The sequence below is a fragment of the Leopardus geoffroyi genome, chromosome B1 (assembly GCF_018350155.1).
Source record: "Leopardus geoffroyi isolate Oge1 chromosome B1, O.geoffroyi_Oge1_pat1.0, whole genome shotgun sequence".
In the NCBI taxonomy this organism is placed as follows: Eukaryota; Metazoa; Chordata; class Mammalia; order Carnivora; family Felidae; genus Leopardus; species Leopardus geoffroyi.
Window position 1 is genome coordinate 160,027,956 of NC_059327.1, and position 19,729 is coordinate 160,047,684.

The 19,729-nt window shown below is 40.1% G+C and overlaps 1 protein-coding gene across 4 annotated transcripts in view; it reads right to left on the reverse strand.

Moving 5' to 3' along the window:
* THEGL (theg spermatid protein like) overlaps nucleotides 1-16,423 on the reverse strand; it is a 56,287-nt gene extending 39,864 nt beyond the window's left edge. For 2 of the 4 annotated variants that reach the window (XM_045473947.1, XM_045473945.1), the window contains exons 1-2: nucleotides 15,804-16,421; nucleotides 3,916-3,946 (exon numbers count right to left, since the gene is read on the reverse strand). In XM_045473947.1, the coding sequence (XP_045329903.1) occupies nucleotides 3,916-3,946; nucleotides 15,804-16,347 (575 nt within the window). In that variant the 5' untranslated portion in view covers nucleotides 16,348-16,421. Of the gene's footprint in view, nucleotides 1-3,915; nucleotides 3,947-15,803 lie in introns of all 4 variants that reach the window. The other 2 variants (XM_045473946.1, XM_045473948.1) reach the window with 2 other exon arrangements.
* Nucleotides 16,424-19,729: the final 3,306 nt, after the last annotated feature.

The window sequence follows — 19,729 nt, forward strand, 5'->3', positions numbered from 1 at the left end:
GAAAGTGGGGGGAAGCAAGGGGAAAAAAACCCTTCAATCAGATTATCTGTTTCCATGTTCCCCTGTCTAATTCATTAGCATTGCTTCAGCCTTTAATTACAACTCATCTGCCCCTTAACACCTTGCCTAGGCTATGCTAGGGGAGTAATGTAAGCAGGGATTCAATGCACACAAACCAGGCCACAGTGTTAACAGTGGGACAGTTTCCTTGAGGCCAGTGTGGTCCTGGCAGCAACCAATCTTGGGGACATAGAACACTCAATCCAATAATTCTGCTCATCTAACAAATTATTATTCCAGCATCCATATTGGAGATTCTGGGTTTTTATTATTTTATTTATTTTTTTTTTTTGTTTTTTTTTTTTTTTCAACGTTTAATTATTTTTGGGACAGAGAGAGACAGAGCATGAACGGGGGAGGGGCAGAGAGAGAGGGAGACACAGAATCGGAAACAGGCTCCAGGCTCTGAGCCATCAGCCCATAGCCTGATACGGGACTTGAACTCACGGACCGGGAGATCGTGACCTGGCTGAAGTCGGACGCTCAACCGACTGTGCCACCCAGGCGCCCCTGGGTTTTTATTATTTTAAAATGAAGTGCCGTGTTCTTACACATGGGCAAGTTATTTAATTCCTTGAGCTTTCAGGAGTGTGAGGTGGGGAGAGGGTTGCAACTTAAAATAGGGTGGTCAAAGAAGGCATTACTGATCAGATTATATTTGAAAAATAACTAGCTATACAGGTTTTTCAAGGAAAGATTTTCCCATTCCAATAGTTAATTAGCAAGAGCAAAGGCCCCAGGGAAGAAGTATGCCCCAGAAAAATAATAGGTGACCAGGGTGGTTAGCCTCATCTATAAAGGAAAATAACTATATCCATCTCAAAGGGTTGCATACCTAGCAACTTCTAACCATGGAGTGGGTATTCAATAAACGTTAGTTCCTTTTTCCTTTCCCACCCACAACACCTAGTATGAAACTCTGTATGTAGTCAATGCTCGGCCAACGCTGAGTTGAACTGAATTGGTACTTAATTGTTTAAAATATAAACTTAGTTTAAGTGTCTTATACAGGAAAATCAGTAAACTATCAGTAAGCTTTTATCACTTGAAGAGGTTTCCAGATAAAATACAGACTTGAAGTTGTAAGAATTGTACCCCACATCCACACTCTTTCCTCCCCAATGTCTAATACTCTGGACCCTTCTAATTTACCCCTTTGCTATTGCAAGCAACCTATCTGCATTTTGTCCCTCAAGTTTCTGCTGCTTAATTCAAGAGTTCCCAGCCTGAAGTTCTCAAATACTTAAGGGATCTACAAATACAATAATGGGAGTCCACAACCTTTAGAATATTTCAAAAGGTCAAATGGCATCCTCCACTATCCACAGTCAGTATAGGCTACCTCAAATACCCAATTTGTTTCTGAATTATATCATCTCCATGTTACCTCATACTGATAGGAGACTCTGATTAATACTTACATCTGTCCTTAATTAAAAAAAATTAACAAATGTAGTTTGTTTTGTGAGCGATAACAAAAAAAATCTTTCAAAACATGAGATTATGATCATGGATAAAGATAACTAAAAGGTACTTTGGTGGTAAAATTTTTGGGATCAGCTACATAATTGATAAGATGCAACCCCCAAGTCATGCCTTTTAATATCTAGAAACAATGAAGATACTGTCCATTGCCAGAAAAAAAAAAATCTACATCCATATTCAACAGAAGAAGAGCTTCATCATGTAAGCACTGCATAAGCCCTGCCGAGAGAGCCTGAGCCAGCTTTCCAGAAAGGGTGGCTAGGTGGAGGAAAAAGAAAGCCAGAATTGCAGACAAAACATTTTATATACATTAATCTTTTAAAACAAGTTAGCTTCTGGCTTCCATCATCACTTCCAAGCCAAGTTTTCCCTCGCTACCTTTTTCTTCACTAGCTAAATAATGTTTTTTTAATGTGTCACTTTATAGACTAATGACAGTTTCCTAGTTTATTCCTATAGACACTTTAATTGGGTTGTTACTTCGATTGGAAATAATCTCATTAACATTTGCTTCTTCTGTGTGGAGGTCTGACTAACATCCGTCCTCTTCATTCACTTCTTGTGTATTATGTCACCACAGCTACATCTCTAACCTATCTCTTCATCTTAACACAGGCTTCCTCCATCTTTCATGTCTTGCATTACCTCACAATGTCTAGTCATTGTCCTGTGCAGAAACAAAAGAAAGTGGTTGAAGGATTTTCACGTTTGAAGGCAGATTTTTTTTAAATGAGGATTACATTGCTGTCCCATGTCTTCATTGATTATTAGTCTCCTATGGCTTGCCAATAGCTCAGAAAGTTTTTGAAATCCTTACCTTGGGTGAAGAACAATAAATATACCTTAATATAACAATAATTATGGAAATGATTACAGGTCTGAAGTGATTAATACAAACAATTTTCTCAGTCAAAATGCTCTTCTACATTTAACTATGTTGTTTATATTCAGAGAATATTTTCTTTCATAACAATCAGGCACATATTTGTTTAACAATAATCTTTTTAGGCGATGGGGATATGATTAAGTAATAAAGATAGCACAATTTCCTTATAGGATCAAGCCAAATTAACCAGCCAAACAAAAGCAAGAAGTGGTATAACACCACGAACAAAAATATGTGTTTTAAGTATAAAAACTTATCGGGTATAAACTATTTCACTGTGTGTGTTTAGCCCCAGGAGAGTTTGCTTACCCAGCATACATTTATTTGAAGTAATGTGGTATGTTAAGTGGGCACTTGGTAATACTCAGTAAATGTTAGTTTTTCTACCAGCTCTTCTGAATTTCATTTTCTCTCAGTAAAATCTACTTGATTATATTTGTCCTATCAACTTCTCATGAGTCTTGTGAGAAAAGAGAAGTTTTTTTAAATGCAAAGCATTACATAAAGATAAGGTGGTGGTATTTACTGCCTGGACGAGTTGAAAGAAATAAACCCCTAGAAAACATAGCAAATAAGAAATCCAAGAGTTGGGACACCTGGATGGCTCAGTCAGTTAAACGTCCAACTCTTGGTTTCAGCTCAGGTCATGATCTCACTGTTTCATGGGTTTGAGCCCCATATTGGGCTCTGTGCTGTCAGCAAAAGCCTGGTTGGGATTCTCTCTCTCTCTCCCTCTCTCTCTGCCCCTCCCCCACTTGTGCTGTCTCTGTCTCTCACAAAATAAATTAAAAAAAAAAACTTTAAAAATCCAAAAGTCTAAATAATAACAATAAATGTAAATGTTAAACAATAACAATAAATTTGAATGATTTAACCCACTTGTTAAAAGAATGGATACAAATAAAATTATTATTATTACTGACTTCTCATCTATATGAGCCACTGACATGAATCCTTGATATTTCTCTTTAATGATTCTACTCTGTTACTTCTTCTAGCTCCATCTTAGCCAAACAGAGTAAGCATCGATTGTTCAGGAGGTATCTACTTTGTGCACTCTATGTACACTTTCTTTTTTCTATTGATAAATTTCATTAGCTACTGTACTTGAAATAGAGGTGAGGGGATATTGGGATACATTGACCTGGAGCTTCACAAAATCTGTCACAAGATTGTCAATGCAGCATCCCAAGTCCCTTAAAGGTTCAGGCCTAACATGTAACATACACCTAGTATTTAGCAAACAAGTAAAACGCTGAGTGAATCTAAGGAGAGTTCTACATCTCCATCTTCTTCCCCCATCTCACTTCTTAATCACTTTAACCCTCTTGTTTCCTTTTCCTGTGGGAATTAGAAAAGGGCCTTATGACCAAGAAAAAGCACAGGAACCCCCAAGATAGGCTTTCCCTTCAGATGTCCCAGATTGAGTCTGCACCATCAGCTAGTTAGAGTCTGGGAGAATAGTAGTACACCTACAATCTTACCATTTCCTTGCAATGCCAAAGGGACCAGTATCTATAAGAAGAAAAGTAAAAGCAAACATTATATTCAATAAGAATCAAAGACATGATAAAGACAGCATCACAAATCAATACAAAAAGAGACTGTGAAAAATAACTATCTAGGGGAATGGCCAAATTAAATATGTCACAGCATGTACCAAAATAAACCACAGGTAAATCGAAGAGTTACTTTTTTAAAAAGTTGAATTAGAGGACGCCTAGGTGGCTCAGTTGTTTAAGCGTCTGACTCTTGATTTTGGCTCAGGTCATTATCTCAGGTTTGTGGGATTGAGCCTTGTGCAGTGTCAGTGCAAAGCCTGCTTGGGATTCTCTCTCTCCCTCTCTCTGCCCTTTCCCCTGCTCTCAAAAATAAACACTTTTTTTTTAAAGTTGAATTAGAGCAAAAGTAAGAGAATATCTACTTAATCACTGGATTTTAATCTCAGTTAAAGGCAACAAAAGATATAGAGGGAAAAGATAAATAGATTAAAATATTTAAAACTTAAAACTTCTGGGTGCCAAAAATTAAAACTTAAAGAGGAAATGAAAATATTTGGCAACAAGATGACAAAGGGTTATTAAAGTCTTAATACCTGAAGATTATAAAAGTGTAGATGAATACGAAAACACCAAGGTATGTGTCAAAAGTTGAATGGACAAAGGATAGAAACTGAATTAATATAGGAAGACATAAAAACATATATGAAGGCATAAAGACATATAAAGATGTATTTGGTAAGACATAAATAAAAGAAAAAGTTCATGTTTACTTGTAATCAAAACAATGTAAGTAAAGGATGAGATTTTTTTTTTAACTATAAAATTAGCAAAAGAATTTTGCAAAGGATAATGAAATTAGAAGAGTAAGACAAAGGGTGCCTGGATGGCTAGGTCAATTAAGCGTCTGACTCTCAATTTCAGGTCAGGTCATGATATTGCAGTTTTTGAGTTTGAGCCCCAGGTCAGGTTCTGCGCTCCATGCTGACAGTGTGGAACCTGCTTGGAATCCTCTCTCTCCCCTTCTCTCTCCGCCCCTCCCCTGCTTATGTTTTTTTTTTTCTCTCTCTCTCTCAAAATAAATATATTTATAAAAAAAAAAGAAGAGCAAAATGAGATGAGTATTTTTGTGTACTGCTGGTAGAAATCTAAACTAGTACACTTTATGAAACATAATTTGGCAGTATAAGTCAGCAATGTTTATGTCCTTAATCTAATTCTACTTGTAGAAATGTACCCTAAAGAAATCATTCCAAGTGCAGGCAAAAATGGATGCACAAACGTGTTCATTGCATTATCAGTGGAAAATTGGGTCCACCTGAAATGTTCAAAACAGAAGAAATGGTAAAGCAAATTAAAAATCATGTTTAGTTTTTTTCTAAATGTGGGAAAATGTAGGCGATCATACAGGCCAAGCTATGTAAAGGCCTATTATAATAGGCCACAGAAGGACAGATTGTTCCAGTTTCTTCTTGGAGTTTTTAATCATATCTGAGAATTCTGAAATATCATTTCCTACCCTCTGAAGTGTTTTGGGTAACGAAAAATGAGTGTTCTCTGGCATCAAACATGATTCAAACCCCAGTTCTGTGACTCAGCTATACAACCTTGGATAAGTTACTTACCTTCTCTGAGACTCAGTATCCCTTCTCAGATAGGAGGGTAATAGGTATGTCTGTATAAAGAGTACTGACATATATGTAAAGTACTCTGCAAATAGTAGATGAATCGTAGTCAGAATTATTAGTTACTACTTTAGCGTATTAAGGTAGGAGCACTACAGGAAACACAGCAACCAAGTATTGATTGGGCTCCCACTATGTGTAGCAGTGCTCAGAACAAAAATGAGCAGGACATGTTCACCTCTCAAGGAGTTTACAGCAGAGTAGGAGATAGGCTACAAACTTAAAAAAAGAAAAAAAAGTAAATGGAATTTTTGAATTGGGATTTTTTCTATTACTCTACTTTTTTCAATGTTTACTTATCTTGAGGGGGGAGGGAGGGACAGAGAGATAGGGGGAGAGAATCCAAGCAGGCTCCACACTCAGTGCAGAGATGCATGTGGGGCTTGATCCCACAAACCATGAGATTGTGACCTGAGTTGAAATCAAGAGTCTGATGCTTAACCTACTAAGCCACCCAGAAGCTCCCTATTACTCTGCTTTTTAAGGCTAAACTGATTCAGACCTAAGGAAAAGGGAAGAGTAGCCCTACAAATACACCCCTTGTGCCCAGTCTGCTTGTCCCATGGACTTTTCACGTATCACCAAGCTTGGTTTTCAGCTTCATATACACAGGTCAGAAAGTCAGTACAACACTGAATAAATCTTTAAAAAAATTCTACAAATATTGATAATATGAATGAAAACACTTTTCCTATTGCCCTATCATGGTAGTTTCTCCCACAGGTAGAGATTGCACTCTTATTTTGGAAATACTTTTGATGTTATCTTACCAATTGGTGGAATAGAATAGCTCTCAGGTGGCTATTGTTAGCTAATGTCCCAAGCAAGGCAGTGTTACCATGGTTTCCAAACTAGAATCACCCCGGGATGTTTAAAAATTGTAGGGCCCAGGGGTACCTGAGTGGCTCATTTGGTTAAGCATCGGATTTTGGATCAGGTCATGATCTCATGGTTCATAGGTTTGAGCCCTGCATTGGGCTCTGTGCTGATAGTTCGGAGCCTAGAGGCTGCTCTGGATTTTGTGTCTCCCTCTCTCTCTGCCCCTCTCCTGCTCAGTCTCTCAAAAATAAATAAATGTTAAAAAAAAAAATTGTAGGGCCCAGACTACACCCTAGACCAATTAAATCCACAATCTTTGGAGGTGGAACACAAGCACTGGTATTTTTCAAAGCAGACAAGTTTAGGCTCTACCACAATATTGTTTAATGAGTAAGGCTACTGGCTCTGGAATCAGACAGCCCAGAACCAAATCCTGACTCTCACCAGGAGAGAGAGGGAAAGCATTTCAGACAGAAGAAATGGCAAGCGTAAAGGTTGAGGTGGAATCAAGCAAAAGGCACAATAGGATAGTTGGTCAGGGTGGCTGGAGAGAAGCGAGCAAGGGAGAGGACAGCGTAATTTGTGGTTGGGCCAGATCCAATGAGCCCTGCCAGAGTTTGGAGCAAAATGATGAATAGCATCTCCCTCTAAGAGATAATCAGAACATTATGGCTGTTATATGCCTTAAATGTCTGTATTTTATTCTGTAACACACAAACCACATCACACACATTGCCACCTCCAGCTACAAATGGGATGGTCCAAGCCATTTAAAAGAGAAGGCTGCCATCTGCTGGGAGAGAGCATGACTAAATCTGTTCCCTGAGGGCAGTGACGAGGCATTGTTCACTGTGAGTCCCACTGCAAGCACAAGTAAAGTATTCTGTAACATGACAAGGATGAAATATTAAAGTATAGCTGTTCTCCACTTTGTCCTCTACCCTGACTCCTAAGGAGCCCATGCCTCTAGTCCTGGGTTGTACCAAATGGTGTACAACTGTCCTACAAAGTAAAGGCAGGAAGCACATCTCAGAATAGACCTAGGGGGCACAGGAAGAGAAGGTAAGAGAGAGTCAAGGTGGAGTTTGAGAGAAATAGGAAAGGTATTTTTGGAGATTAGCTGTCATGATGATTGGGACCTGGGAAGAGAAATGCTTCAAGAGCATTTTAGCAGATTTTGCTCTTATGTATCCCTTCAAGATACTTCAGTAAGAGACATACTTTATTTTTCAAGGCTTTTTGAAGTAAAATTTGTGCTTTTTTTGTGTACACTATTGTTTTGAAGATTGGTCTTGAAGCAGTCCATTTCTATTTTGGGTGTGACTATGTAAACAGTGGGATGTTCTTTGATATGACATAATAAGCTATGTGATCCATTACTACTGTTCATTCTTCTTGATCCTCTCCTAGGCACGGCTCCCTAGCACTGGGCTCCCCACTGCCTTAGCTCTGGGTCATTGGGCAAGAGATAGGAGAGCGTGGGAAAGGGTTTTGCTTGAAGGTGGGAAGATAGAGGCAGGAAAAAGGGCACGTCCTTCCATTTGGTTAAACTATGACAATGACGACAACAGAAACCAGGGACTTCTGTGCAAACTAGAGATCAAAACTAGCACTTTTGTGACACATTTTCTCAAATTTCAAATCTATTTTTCATGTTCATTTTTACCCAATTTCATCTATGTGAAGACGGCACTGGCAACTGGTAGCTGCTAAGAAAGCTGTATTTATAACCCACACAAGGGGCACCTGGGTGGCTTTGTCAGTTAAGCGTCAGACTCTTGATTTTTTTTTTTTTTTTTTTTTTTTTTAGACTCTTGATTTCAACTCAGGTCATGATCTTGGGGTCATGAGCTTATGGTCGTGAGATCAAGCCCCACATTGGACTTTGTGCTGAGCGTGGAGCCTGCTTAAGATTTTTCTCTCTCCCTCTGCCCCCTCCCTGGCCCATGCTCTCTCTAAATAAAAATAAATAAATAAATATAGATTAATTAATTAATTAAAAAAAAAACTTTAAAAACACTTTATAACTCATACCAAACACCACAATAAATTCCAAATGGATCAAAGATTTAAATGTTTTTTTTTTTTTAAAGATTATAAAAGAAGACACATGGGTAATTCCTTCATAACCCGCAAGGGGAAGAAGGACTTTCTAATTATGATTCCACACAGAAGCTAAAGAAGAAATGACTGATAAATGTTATTATAAAAATATTTTTATGGCAAAATAAAACAAAATAAAAATAAGCAAAGACAAAGAGACCATTAATAAGCAGAAAAAATAGGTCATACATATCCCAGACAAAGGGCTAATCCTGCAAGTAAGAAAAATACCTAGCAACTCAAAAGGAAAATAGAATAGGCAAATGACATGAAAAAATATACATATATAAAAAGATGCTTAATGTCATTCAGATGGTAAGGTAAATGCAAATTAAAACTTAATTGACATACTAGTTTTTCATCAATTAGATTTTCAAAAAGCCAGTAGTTCAACCACACACTACAATGGTGAAGCTATAGAGAAAGAGACAATTCCATTGCTTGTGGGCATCAACTCCCATGGAGGGTGATTTTGTTAAATCAAAGTTCCAGATGTGTTTACCCTTCAGTGATCTCACTTCTGGAAATTTATTCTACAGATATAACTGCATGACATGTACTAAATGATATCACATACAGGTTTATCTATTATAGCATTGCTTATAATAGCAACATCCTGGAAACAAACAAGGTGTTAAACTAGTAGTGGCACAGCTATGTAACAAAACATGGGGCATCTGTTTTTCTTTTTCTTTTTTTTAATGAAAAAACTCTATATTTAGTTATATGGGAAGATACACTGTCAAGTAAAGAGTGAAGAACAGTATGGCTTACGCTACCCTTTGATAAGAAAGGGGGAACACATACATAAGCTTGTACAGTATTTTCTTGAATTTATATAAAGATGCATAGAAATGAATAAAAGTGGTTACTTATAAAAGGGGAGAGGGGCGCCTGGGTGGCTCAATCAGTTAAATGTCCAACTTCAACTCAGGTCATGATCTCGCGGTTTGTGAGTTCGAGCCCCGCATTGGATTCTGTGCTGACAGCTCAGAGCCTGGAGCCTGCTTGGGATTCTGTGTCTCCTCCTCTCTGTCTCTCCTTCCCATGCTCATGCTCTCTCTCTGTCTTTCAATAATAAATAAACATTTAAAAAAATGATTAAAAAACTAAATAAACATTTTAAAAAAGGGAGAGAGGGAACAGAGTGGGAGGTAGACATTTCCTCGTAGTCTTCTATTGTTTTGGTTTTTTAATCATGTAAATATCTTACAAATTTCAAAATAGCTTTAAATTTTAAAAAAAATGTACTCAATATGATTTCCCTCCATACCCCCTCACTTGCCTGAGAGTCTTGCTTTTATTACTTCTCTAATCCCTTATAAATCCAAGTTAAGTACTCTGAGTTCTGTATGCTTGAGATTAAGTATTTAATCTCTATTTCAGCCTATTTTAGGTAAGTAGCTTAAATGAATACTTTGTTCCTATTTTTTTCTGAGCTTTTCTTCTCCATTAAAAATAGAAGTTGTATTGCCATTAAACTCAGAAAAATGAAGTATCCCGTAGGATACTCCAATCACTTTACTTTGTATGCTATATGGATGTGTTATTGTTATCAACATGTTCAGCCTTCCCAATCACACTGACAGTCTTTCAGGGACAGGATCCTTGTCTTACTCATCTACAACTCAGTGTCTACACCCTGAATATATTAAGTGCTCAATAAATTTTAACAGTGACACCCATGATTAGGTGATGATATATTAGTAAGATGATCGGCCCTATACTATAAATTTTTAAAATATGCACACAACCAAACTGCCATGTCTCAGTCATCTTTACACCCCCACAGGACACAAAGAGTACTTTAGTAGATGCTCAGCAAATGTTTGTTTGTTTTTAAAGTTTATTTATTTGAGAAAAAGAGAGCAGGGAGGGGCAGAGAGACAGAGAGAGAGAGAGAGAGAGAGAGAGAGAGAAAGAGAGAGAGAATCCCAAGAAGGGTCTGCACTGTCAGCACAGAGCCCAACGCAGGGCTCAAACTCACAAAAGGTGAGATCATTACCTGAGCCAAAACCAAGAATCAGATGCTTAACCGAATTGAGTCACTCATGTACCCCAAATGTTTGTTGGAGGAAGAAATCTTATTGAGTGAACAGAAGCATGGTGACATGTTGGCTAAATATTGCCTAATATTTACACTATTTTATGTAAATATTATGCAAATATGCTGGATGCTTATTTAGCTTTACTAAGGGAATTGATGTAAAGACAGAATTTTTAACAAGGAAAATCTAGAAAACAATTGAGTAGATTGGGAGTTTTAAAAGAGTATTTATTTTCTAAAGCAGAGTCTGAGAACTTTTGAGAGTCTCATCATCACACTAGTTCAGAGGGGGCTACTTTAGGCATCATGGACAGGGAAAGCCCTCTAAGAGCTAGGCTTTCTCACCTTTTATTATTATTATTATTTTTATTATTATTATTATTTTTATTATTTATTTTTGGGACAGAGAGAGACAGATCATGAACGGGGGAGGGGCAGAGAGAGAGGGAGACACAGAATCGGAAACAGGCTCCAGGCTCTGAGCCATCAGCCCAGAGCCTGACGCGGGGCTCGAACTCAGGGACCGCGAGATCGTGACCTGGCTGAAGTCGGACGCTTAACCGACTGCGCCACCCAGGCGCCCCCTTTCTCACCTTTTAAATGTGGACTGGCAGAGAAAGACAAATACCATATGATTTCACTCATATGTGGAATTTAAGAAACATAACAAACAAACATGAGGAAAAACCAAGAACCAGACTCTTAACTATAGAGAACAAACTGATGGTGACCAGAGGGGAGGTGGGTGGGAGGATGGGTTAAATAGGTAATGGGGATTAAGGAGTGCCCTTGTGATGAGCACCAGGTGATGTAAGTGTTGAATCACTAAATTCTACACCTGAAACTAATATTTCACTTTGTTAACTGAAATTTTTTTTTAAGATTTTTAAGGAAAACCTTTTAAGTAATCTCTACATCCAGTGTGGGGTTTGAACTCACAACCTGGAGATCAAGAGTTGCACGCTCCACTGACTGAGCCAGCTAGGTGCCCCATACCAAATTGGAATTTAAATATAAACTCGGCTGAAAAAAATTTTTAAGAAAAAGAAAAAACCCAACCAAAACAAAATAAAATAAAAATGTGGACTGGGATCTGAATAGGAATTAATCATGAGACAAAATCCTGAAACACAGTATCTTGGGAGACAAAACCACAAATATAGATTCTGAGGCCAGAGCAGGTATGGGATTGGCTTTTTAGAGAACAGAAAAGAAGCCGGTATGACTGGGGCAGAGTAAGCAGGAGGAAGAACAGAAGAAGGTGAGGTTAGGGGACCCATGGAACTCTAGAGACCCTTGCAAAGGTTTGGCTTATCCTAAGAGCAACAGGAAGCCGCAGGCAGGATTATATAGCAAGGGTGGCATCCTTATTTTATAAAATAGCATCCAGTTTGACTGAGCCAAAAAAAAATTACTATTTCTCCAACCCTTCTTCCTTCACCTTCAAATCCAGTGCCTCCAATGCAAGTTCAGAGGAAAAAGCCAAATGAAATGACCATGAGATGGGAGCAAGGAGGTCCACGTGGCTTGAGACTAGAGATGGTGTGGAGAGTGGTGGGACATTTGGTTGTGGAGGCAGGCAGGGTCCAGATCATGTGGGACCTTGCAGGCCTGCTAAGGACTTTAGATTACAAACTAAGTGAGATGAGAACCCCCCTCTGGAGAGGTGAAAGCAGAAGAGCTGCATATAATTTATGTTCTAAAGATCTGTGATTACTATATGAACAATAAACTGGGGCGGGGGGCGGGGGCAGGCAGGATAGGACCAGAGTGGAAGCAAGAGTAAGCTGAAAGCTACTGTGGTAGACCAAGCAACAGATGACAGTGGCTTACAAAGGTGATGAAGCTTTAGATGTTAATAAATGGTCAGTTATGATATATCTCAAAATTGGGGTTTGCAAATGGTTTAGAGGCTGAGTGTAAGAGAAAAACAGGTGTCAAGAATGACTCCAAGGTTTTTTATCCTAGCACCTGGATGAATGAGTTATGGTACCATTTGCTGAAAAGGGGAACAATAAAGAAAGAACAAGCTTGAGTGTGCAAGTAAGAGCTCAGTCATGGACACATTCAATTTTACATGCCTACTAGATATTCAGGTACAGATATTAAATAGACAATGGTTATAAAACTTGGGAGCTCAAGGGAGAAATTTGAGAAGTTACCAGCATACAATTAAAGCCATGGAACTGATGACATAACCCAGGGAACCTAGAGGCTGGGAAGAGAAGGAGGATCTAGGAAAGAAAACTGAGTCAGGAACAATTGATGAGGTAGGATGACAATGAAGACAAATAAAGACTTCCAAGAAAGAGGGAGTGAATGTGTCAAATTAATAAGATGAGGATAAAGAATTAACCATCGATTCTGGCAAGGCAGAGGTCATTATGACCTCAATAAAAGTAACTTCAGACAAATAGAGGAGATGAACATTTAAGTGGGTTCTCAAGAGAATGAGAAGAGAGTATATGGAGATAATGACTTATAGACAACTACTGTTTTTGGGGAATTTTTCCTCAACATGGGGTTAAGGGAGTTTTGTTTTGTTTTTTTGTTTTTTGTTTTTGTTTTTAGACAGGAGTTATTGATGCACGTTCATGTGCTGCATGACCCAGTAGAGAGAATAAAATGATGCAGGAGAGAAGAGGGGCTAATTTTAGGAGCTTAAAGTTAGATAAGATGAGATCCAACATACAGGTTGAGAGAATGGCCTTTATTAGGAATAAGGACAGTTTATCCATTTTTAACAGGAGTAAAGGTAGAGTATATATATGTACAGATGCTGGGAGTTTGGTAGATTCCATGTTGGAAAATAGATTGACAGGGGAAATGTAGTACGTTTGCGCTGAGAGCCCATTTGAATTTCAAGGTCATTAATGTAAAATCAGTGAGGATAGTTGTTTTTCTCTTGTCATTGGTTTTCAAGTGCAGGCAAGAACTGGACTGAACTGGGCAAGAACGACAGAAGGAGAAGCAAGGGAGGTAAGGATATTTGCAAAGGAGTGATTCCACTGGTGGACCATGGACTATCAAGTTAAGTAAAGGGAGACAGAGGACAAAAGTAGTGATATATATACAAAAGATAGTGAATGGTTAATAGCATCAATAGGTTAGAGGACCTTTTGAAGTTGAAGAATTGACAGGGGGTACAAGGAGGAAGAATGATCTGGAAAGATATGATATGGTTAGAGATTAGAGTGCTTGATAAGGAAATTTTGGAAATGGCACAGCAATTGACATTACAAAGACTAGAGGAGTGGGTGCCTAAGATGGGATGAAGAACACCATCATTCAAAGCGAGGAGGTCAGGGGCGCCTGGGTGGCTCAGTTGGTTGGGCATCCGACTTCGGCTCAGGTCATGATCTCGCAGTTCGTGAGTTCGAGCCCCGCGTCGGGCTCTGTGCTGACAGCTCAGGGCCTGGAGCCTGCTTCGGATTCTGTGTCTCCCTCTCTCTGACCCTCCCCCGTTCATGCTCTGTCTCTCTGTCTCAAAAATAAAAATAACAAAAATAAGTGTTAAAAAAAAATTAAAAAAAAACAAAAAAACAAAGCGAGGTCAAAGAACTGAGAAGCCAAGTGAATAATCCATGTGAATACTGAAATTTCATGCATGATAAGGTTGGCAGTGGAGAGAAAGCCAGTAAATTAGAGCAGTTTCAGTGGAGTGGAGGGAAAAGAAGCCTTACTAGGTGGGTTGAGGAGAGAATAATGGGTGGAGAAATGGGAGTCAGTGAGTATAGACAACTTTTTGGACAAGTTTTGCAGTGAAGAACAGAAAAATGATGGCAAGGGGGGGAAAAAGAGGGGTCCGAAGAGGACATGGGGTCAAGGGTTTTTTTTTTTTTAAGATGAAAGGTTCTAGAGTGTATGTTTATAGAGTATATGTGAGCATTCGTGGGACTGATTCATTAGAAATGGAGAAATTAATTCTGTAGGAGACAGGGGTGACTGTGGCAAGAACAAAGTTCTTCAGGAGACAAGAGTGGAATCCAAACCACAAATGGAAGACTTTGCTTTTCATAGAAAAAGGCACATTTCTTCTCTGAAATATGGAAAAAGAATCTATAAGTATAAATTTGGGCAAGGCAATAGATTAGTGGTAAAAAAAAAAAAAAGAAAGAAAGAAATAAGAGAGCTCATGACTGATTGCTTCCACTTGCTCAATAAAGTGTAAGGCAGTCTTCACCTGTTTGGAGGCCAAAAGTATAACATTTGGAGGAAGGTAAAGAGGACAGTCACCTTCTCAGAGACTAGGAGAACTAACTTACTAGTGAATAAAGTGGGATTGCTAGAAGTATCAAATGATTGACTAAGATTTGTGGTCATGTTGAAATAAAAGCAATTATATGATTGTGTGATTTTGTATAGCAAGAGTCAGCTGCTCAGGTGCATGCAGAGGGTGGATGGTTAAGTTTAACCTGGGTTGGGGTTTTGCCAGGAGAAGTATGGTAGATAGCCAAAGAGTAAATGGAGTGGGGAAATATGTGAGCCCCTGATAGACCATAGAATGGAAGCTGATAAAGAGGAGTCTAGGAGAACATGAGAGTAAAAGTGATCAGCTGAGGGACTGGAAGCCCAGTTTGGACAAAGAATTGTTCTGGGTGGGGTCATCAAGGAGAGGTCATAAGTGAACCAATGGGGTTAGAGCAAGGGATGTTTATAACCAAGATCCGTCAGCTCTGTCACTTTGTGAACTTGGTGAGGACTATAAGCATTTAGTAAATGTACATTTTAAATTCCTCTGGAGGATTTTGTTACTACAACTTTAACCATGTAATAGCTAGCATTTATTGAGTACCACCATGTGCCAAACACTGACAAAAATATCCTCCCTTCAAGGATGCCATCCTTTAATTGGGGAGAAAGATAACGATGTAGTACAAAGTCTTAAGTGCTATAAAGAAGTAGTGTTTGAAGTGGCAACCCAGAGAAAATTCAGTGACTAACTGTAGTGAAGAATTAAGGGCTTCAAAGAGAAGTTACAATGAATAACCAAGGCTAGGAAGTCATCAGGTGAAGAAAGGGAGAGAGTGAAGAGATTCAGTTTCTCTTTACCAGAGTCTCAATTACTCATCAGATGACTGCAAAGCAGCAGGTAAACGACACAAAAATTACCTTCCTTTAAAACAGGTGAGCTCTTGCATGCAAACATCCACATTAGAACCCCGAGTTCTACATAGGGCGGGGTTGCTCAGTGTCTCTGGAAAGGCCCCAGCACCTACCGCTCAGGCAAGATAGCGGAATCCGTGGCGGGAATCTGGTCACCAGAGAAGGGGCGGTCACTACGGCGGCGCTGCGAAGCAACTCAGCTTTGTGGGGCTTGTGGGTCTCGCGGGAAGCAGAGGGCCCCCGGGGCTTACGGGATCCCAGGCGTTTACTGTGATTGTGCAGTGCATGGGGCTCGTAGGCTTCGTGGGGCTCTTGGGGATCATAGAGTTCGTGGGGCTCGTCGGGTTCGTGGAGTTCATAGCGCTTGTGGGGCTCATAGGGTTTGTGGGGTTCAGATGTCTCCTCGGACCCATAAAACTCAATGCCCCGGTCTCGCGTGATCTGCTCGTTGGCCTCCCCCGGTTCCTCCTGCTCCTCGGGTTTCTCCGGCTCCTCGGGTTCCTCGGGTTCTTCGGGTTCCTCCGGCTCCTCAAGCTTGTGCACGTCGAGGAGCCTGACTACAAAGGGCTTCGGATGGACTTCGCGGGGAACGGCTATTTCTGTCGTGTCATGCCCATCCGAAAACGCAGATGAGCCTGAATGTTCTTGGTTCTCCATTGGCGCCCACCGTCTCGACCGGACACAGGCGCGTTTGTCTTGTGCGCGACCCGAGGGGCCTGGGGTGGGCGGTGCCCAAGCCCCGCCCCGGTCCGCCCAGCGCCCGGCCAGCCCCGCCCTGGGGCCCTCCCGGCAAGTTCTCCGGTTGCCAAGGGGACGCGCCTGCTCCAGGCGCCCACCTGCGCGCGCTAGCCGGCCGAGAGAAACCCGCGAGGTCCTGAGCCGCAGTTCCCGGTGTTACCGGCGAGGACTCCCGAGCGCTCTCGGTAGCTCTGTGTTACTTGCTGAGGCCTTGAGGCCGAACATACCAGCTTTCAGTGTAGTTACAGCAACGCTCAGGTAGCAGAGCCGGGTCCCTTTTCGGTTCAGAGGTTCTCTGGCGCCGGTTTTCCTTAGGCCTTTGTTCCCTAATTACTCTGGGAGGAGTAATAGTCTAAGGCCCTCGATCTCTAAGATTGATTTCCATCAGTGTCTAGTAAATGCACAACAATCATAATGTGGGTGTGGGAGATGGATGAGACCAATATGTCATTTGGTCCAAACTTAATATTCAGAAGAAATCTCAAATTTAGATTTTCAAATTTGCCTTCACGTGAAGTTCTACACACAAGTCACAAACACGGGATTAAAAGAGATTATATTCATCTACATCTTGTGTCTCGTTATAGGGCACACTGTCTACTGAAGTGTACTATAAATCGTTTTTTATAAATCCTGTATTAGCTTGTGAACAGCACAAGTTTAAGTGTGGTATGCGTGTGCGTGTTAAAATTAATTTGTTAAATGTGGTATCTTTTAAACACAATATACCAAAATTTTTATAACCCTGTTTTTGGCAACCCCCTTTCTCTTTTTTACCATTTTTAAGCTAAGAGATTTTTAGAGGTAAGTGATCTTTGGACAACTCTCAATCCCAAGTATACTTTTTGTACACTACTTGGTATTCCTTGGATATACTTTGCCTCACAGCTCAAAAAGTTAAAAGAGAAACATTTTGGATTGTGGATGTCATCTAGAATGGAACAAGAAGAGAGTGGCATACCTCAATCAGGAAATCTCTCTCCCTTAGACATGATATAGACATGTGCAGTACTGTATGGAAATTCAAGAAGTATATCTCAAAAAATTGGGGAAAGGAGAAATAAAGCTATCAGAGAGTTTTAACTCAATACATGAACAATCAGGCAAGAGTTATGTAAATTTGCCTTAAAGAGGCACCCCAAAACAGTACTAGTCTACCACTAAATGGAATGTCTTCAAATATCCTATCTTAGTGGTTATGACTACTCAAAAATTGCAGAGGGGAGAGGGTCCAACTCCAAAGACTGCAAATATTACATACAGCTAGTTCTTCAGGCCCTCTCAAGATGGATCTCTGACATGACATCACTCTGTATCAATAGATCAAGCCTCACCAGGCAACTTTCTGACAGGACCGGCTTTCCAGGGATTTTGCTCACTGGTAGGGATTAGGATCACACAGGATGGATTCTGGTCCACATCGCAATTATATATTGGCATTCTAATTTTATAAACCAATCTCATGAAAATGACTTCTGTCTTTCTAGGGAGAAATTTAGGAATTGATCTGGATTCTCTCTTTCCCTCATCTCCCTCTCTACCCACAGGGCATCAGCAACTCCAGTTTATTCTTCAAATGTGTTTTTAATTCATCCTTTTCTTTTTATCTCCTTTGCCAGTACATCGCACCAATGCCAGTCCAGGCCACCATCAGCCCTCAAACTGGTGTAATGACAATTATGACACTCCAAACTATTTAGAATAAACCTCAAGTGAGGATCTGGAGAAAGGGGAACCTTCTTACACTCTTGGTGGGACTACAAAATTGTGCAGCCACTCTGGAGAACCTCCTCAAAAAGTTTCCTCAAAAAGTTAAAAATAGAACTACCCTCCAATCCAGCAATTGCACTACTATTTACCCAAGGGATACAAAAATACTAATTCGAAGGGATACATGCACCTCAATGTTTAAAATAAATCTGAAGCTTTGCATCATAAGATGCCCCAGAATTTTTGTCCTTGCCTCTCTCTCCAGCCTATGGGCTCCTCCACCCTTGCTGTCTACATTCCAGCCTCCCTATTCTTCTCTAACATGTCAAACTCTCCCATTTCAGCATGTTTCTACACCTGTCCCTACTGCCTGGAGCCCACTTCTCCCTCACTTCACATGCTGGCTCTTTTCCATTCTTTAGGTCTTGGCTTAAATATCACCCACTCAGGTCTTTCCAGCCCACAGTAATTTTATATTCTGCCATTATTTTCTATCTCAGATCCTTGCTTCAACACAATTTATAATTATTTCAACTGCTTTTTAAATTTGTGTGTGTGGCTCCCCAGCTAGAATATAAGCTCCTTAATGACAGGGACATTCTCTATCCTGGTGGCTGGTGTATGCCCTGTGATAAGCACAGTGAATGGCTATGAATACCTATCATTACTTTTGTTTTCCTGCCTAGCAACCCTTCCCTCTTCTAAAAGTAGAACTTGTCCTTTCTGCGGGGAACTCATTCCATATGGTTTGAGGGGGCTAGTCCTGCTCCCCCACCAGGTCTGGGCAATTTGGCCACAGAGATTGGTTCAGAGATCAATATGTGAGCCCAGCAGAGCCAATCCTGTCCCTCCATGAGATTTGCTGAATGGCTGCTTGGAAAGAGAGAATTCATGGGGCCCCTGGGTGGGTCAGTTGGCTAAGTGTCTGACTTTGGCTCAGATCATGAACTCAAGGTTTGAGTTTGAGCCCCAGATTGGGCTCCATGCTGACAACTTGGAGCCTGCTTGGGGATCTCTCTCTCCCCCTTTCTACCCCTCCCCCACTAAAGCTGGCTTTCTCTCAAAAGAAAGAAGGAATAAAATAGAGGATTAATTTTACTCTGGGATCATAAGCTACATGAATGTTGAAGGCTTGGTGTTGAGAGCAGTTCCTTGCAGAGGAAATCTGAGTGAAGCCCAAATACAATAAAACCTTGGTTTGAGAGCATAATTTGTTCCGAAAGCAGGCTTGAAATCCAAAGCACTTGTATATCACAGCAAATTTGAAGAATCATTAGTTCATTTGTGATCATGTGACATTCAGCGTCACGTATTACTTGTATTGCAAGGCATTGCTCATTTATCAAGTTAACATTTTTTATTTTTTTTTATTTTTTTTTATTTATATATTTATGAAATTTATTGTCAAATTGGTTTCCATAAAACACCCAGTGCTCATCCCAAAAGGTGCCCTCCTCAATACCCATCACCCACCCTCTCCTCCCTCCCACCCCCCATCAACCCTCAGTTTGTTCTCAGTTTTTAACAGTCTCTTATGCTTTGGCTCTCTCCCACTCTAACCTCTTTTTTTTTTTTTTTTTTCTTTTTTCCT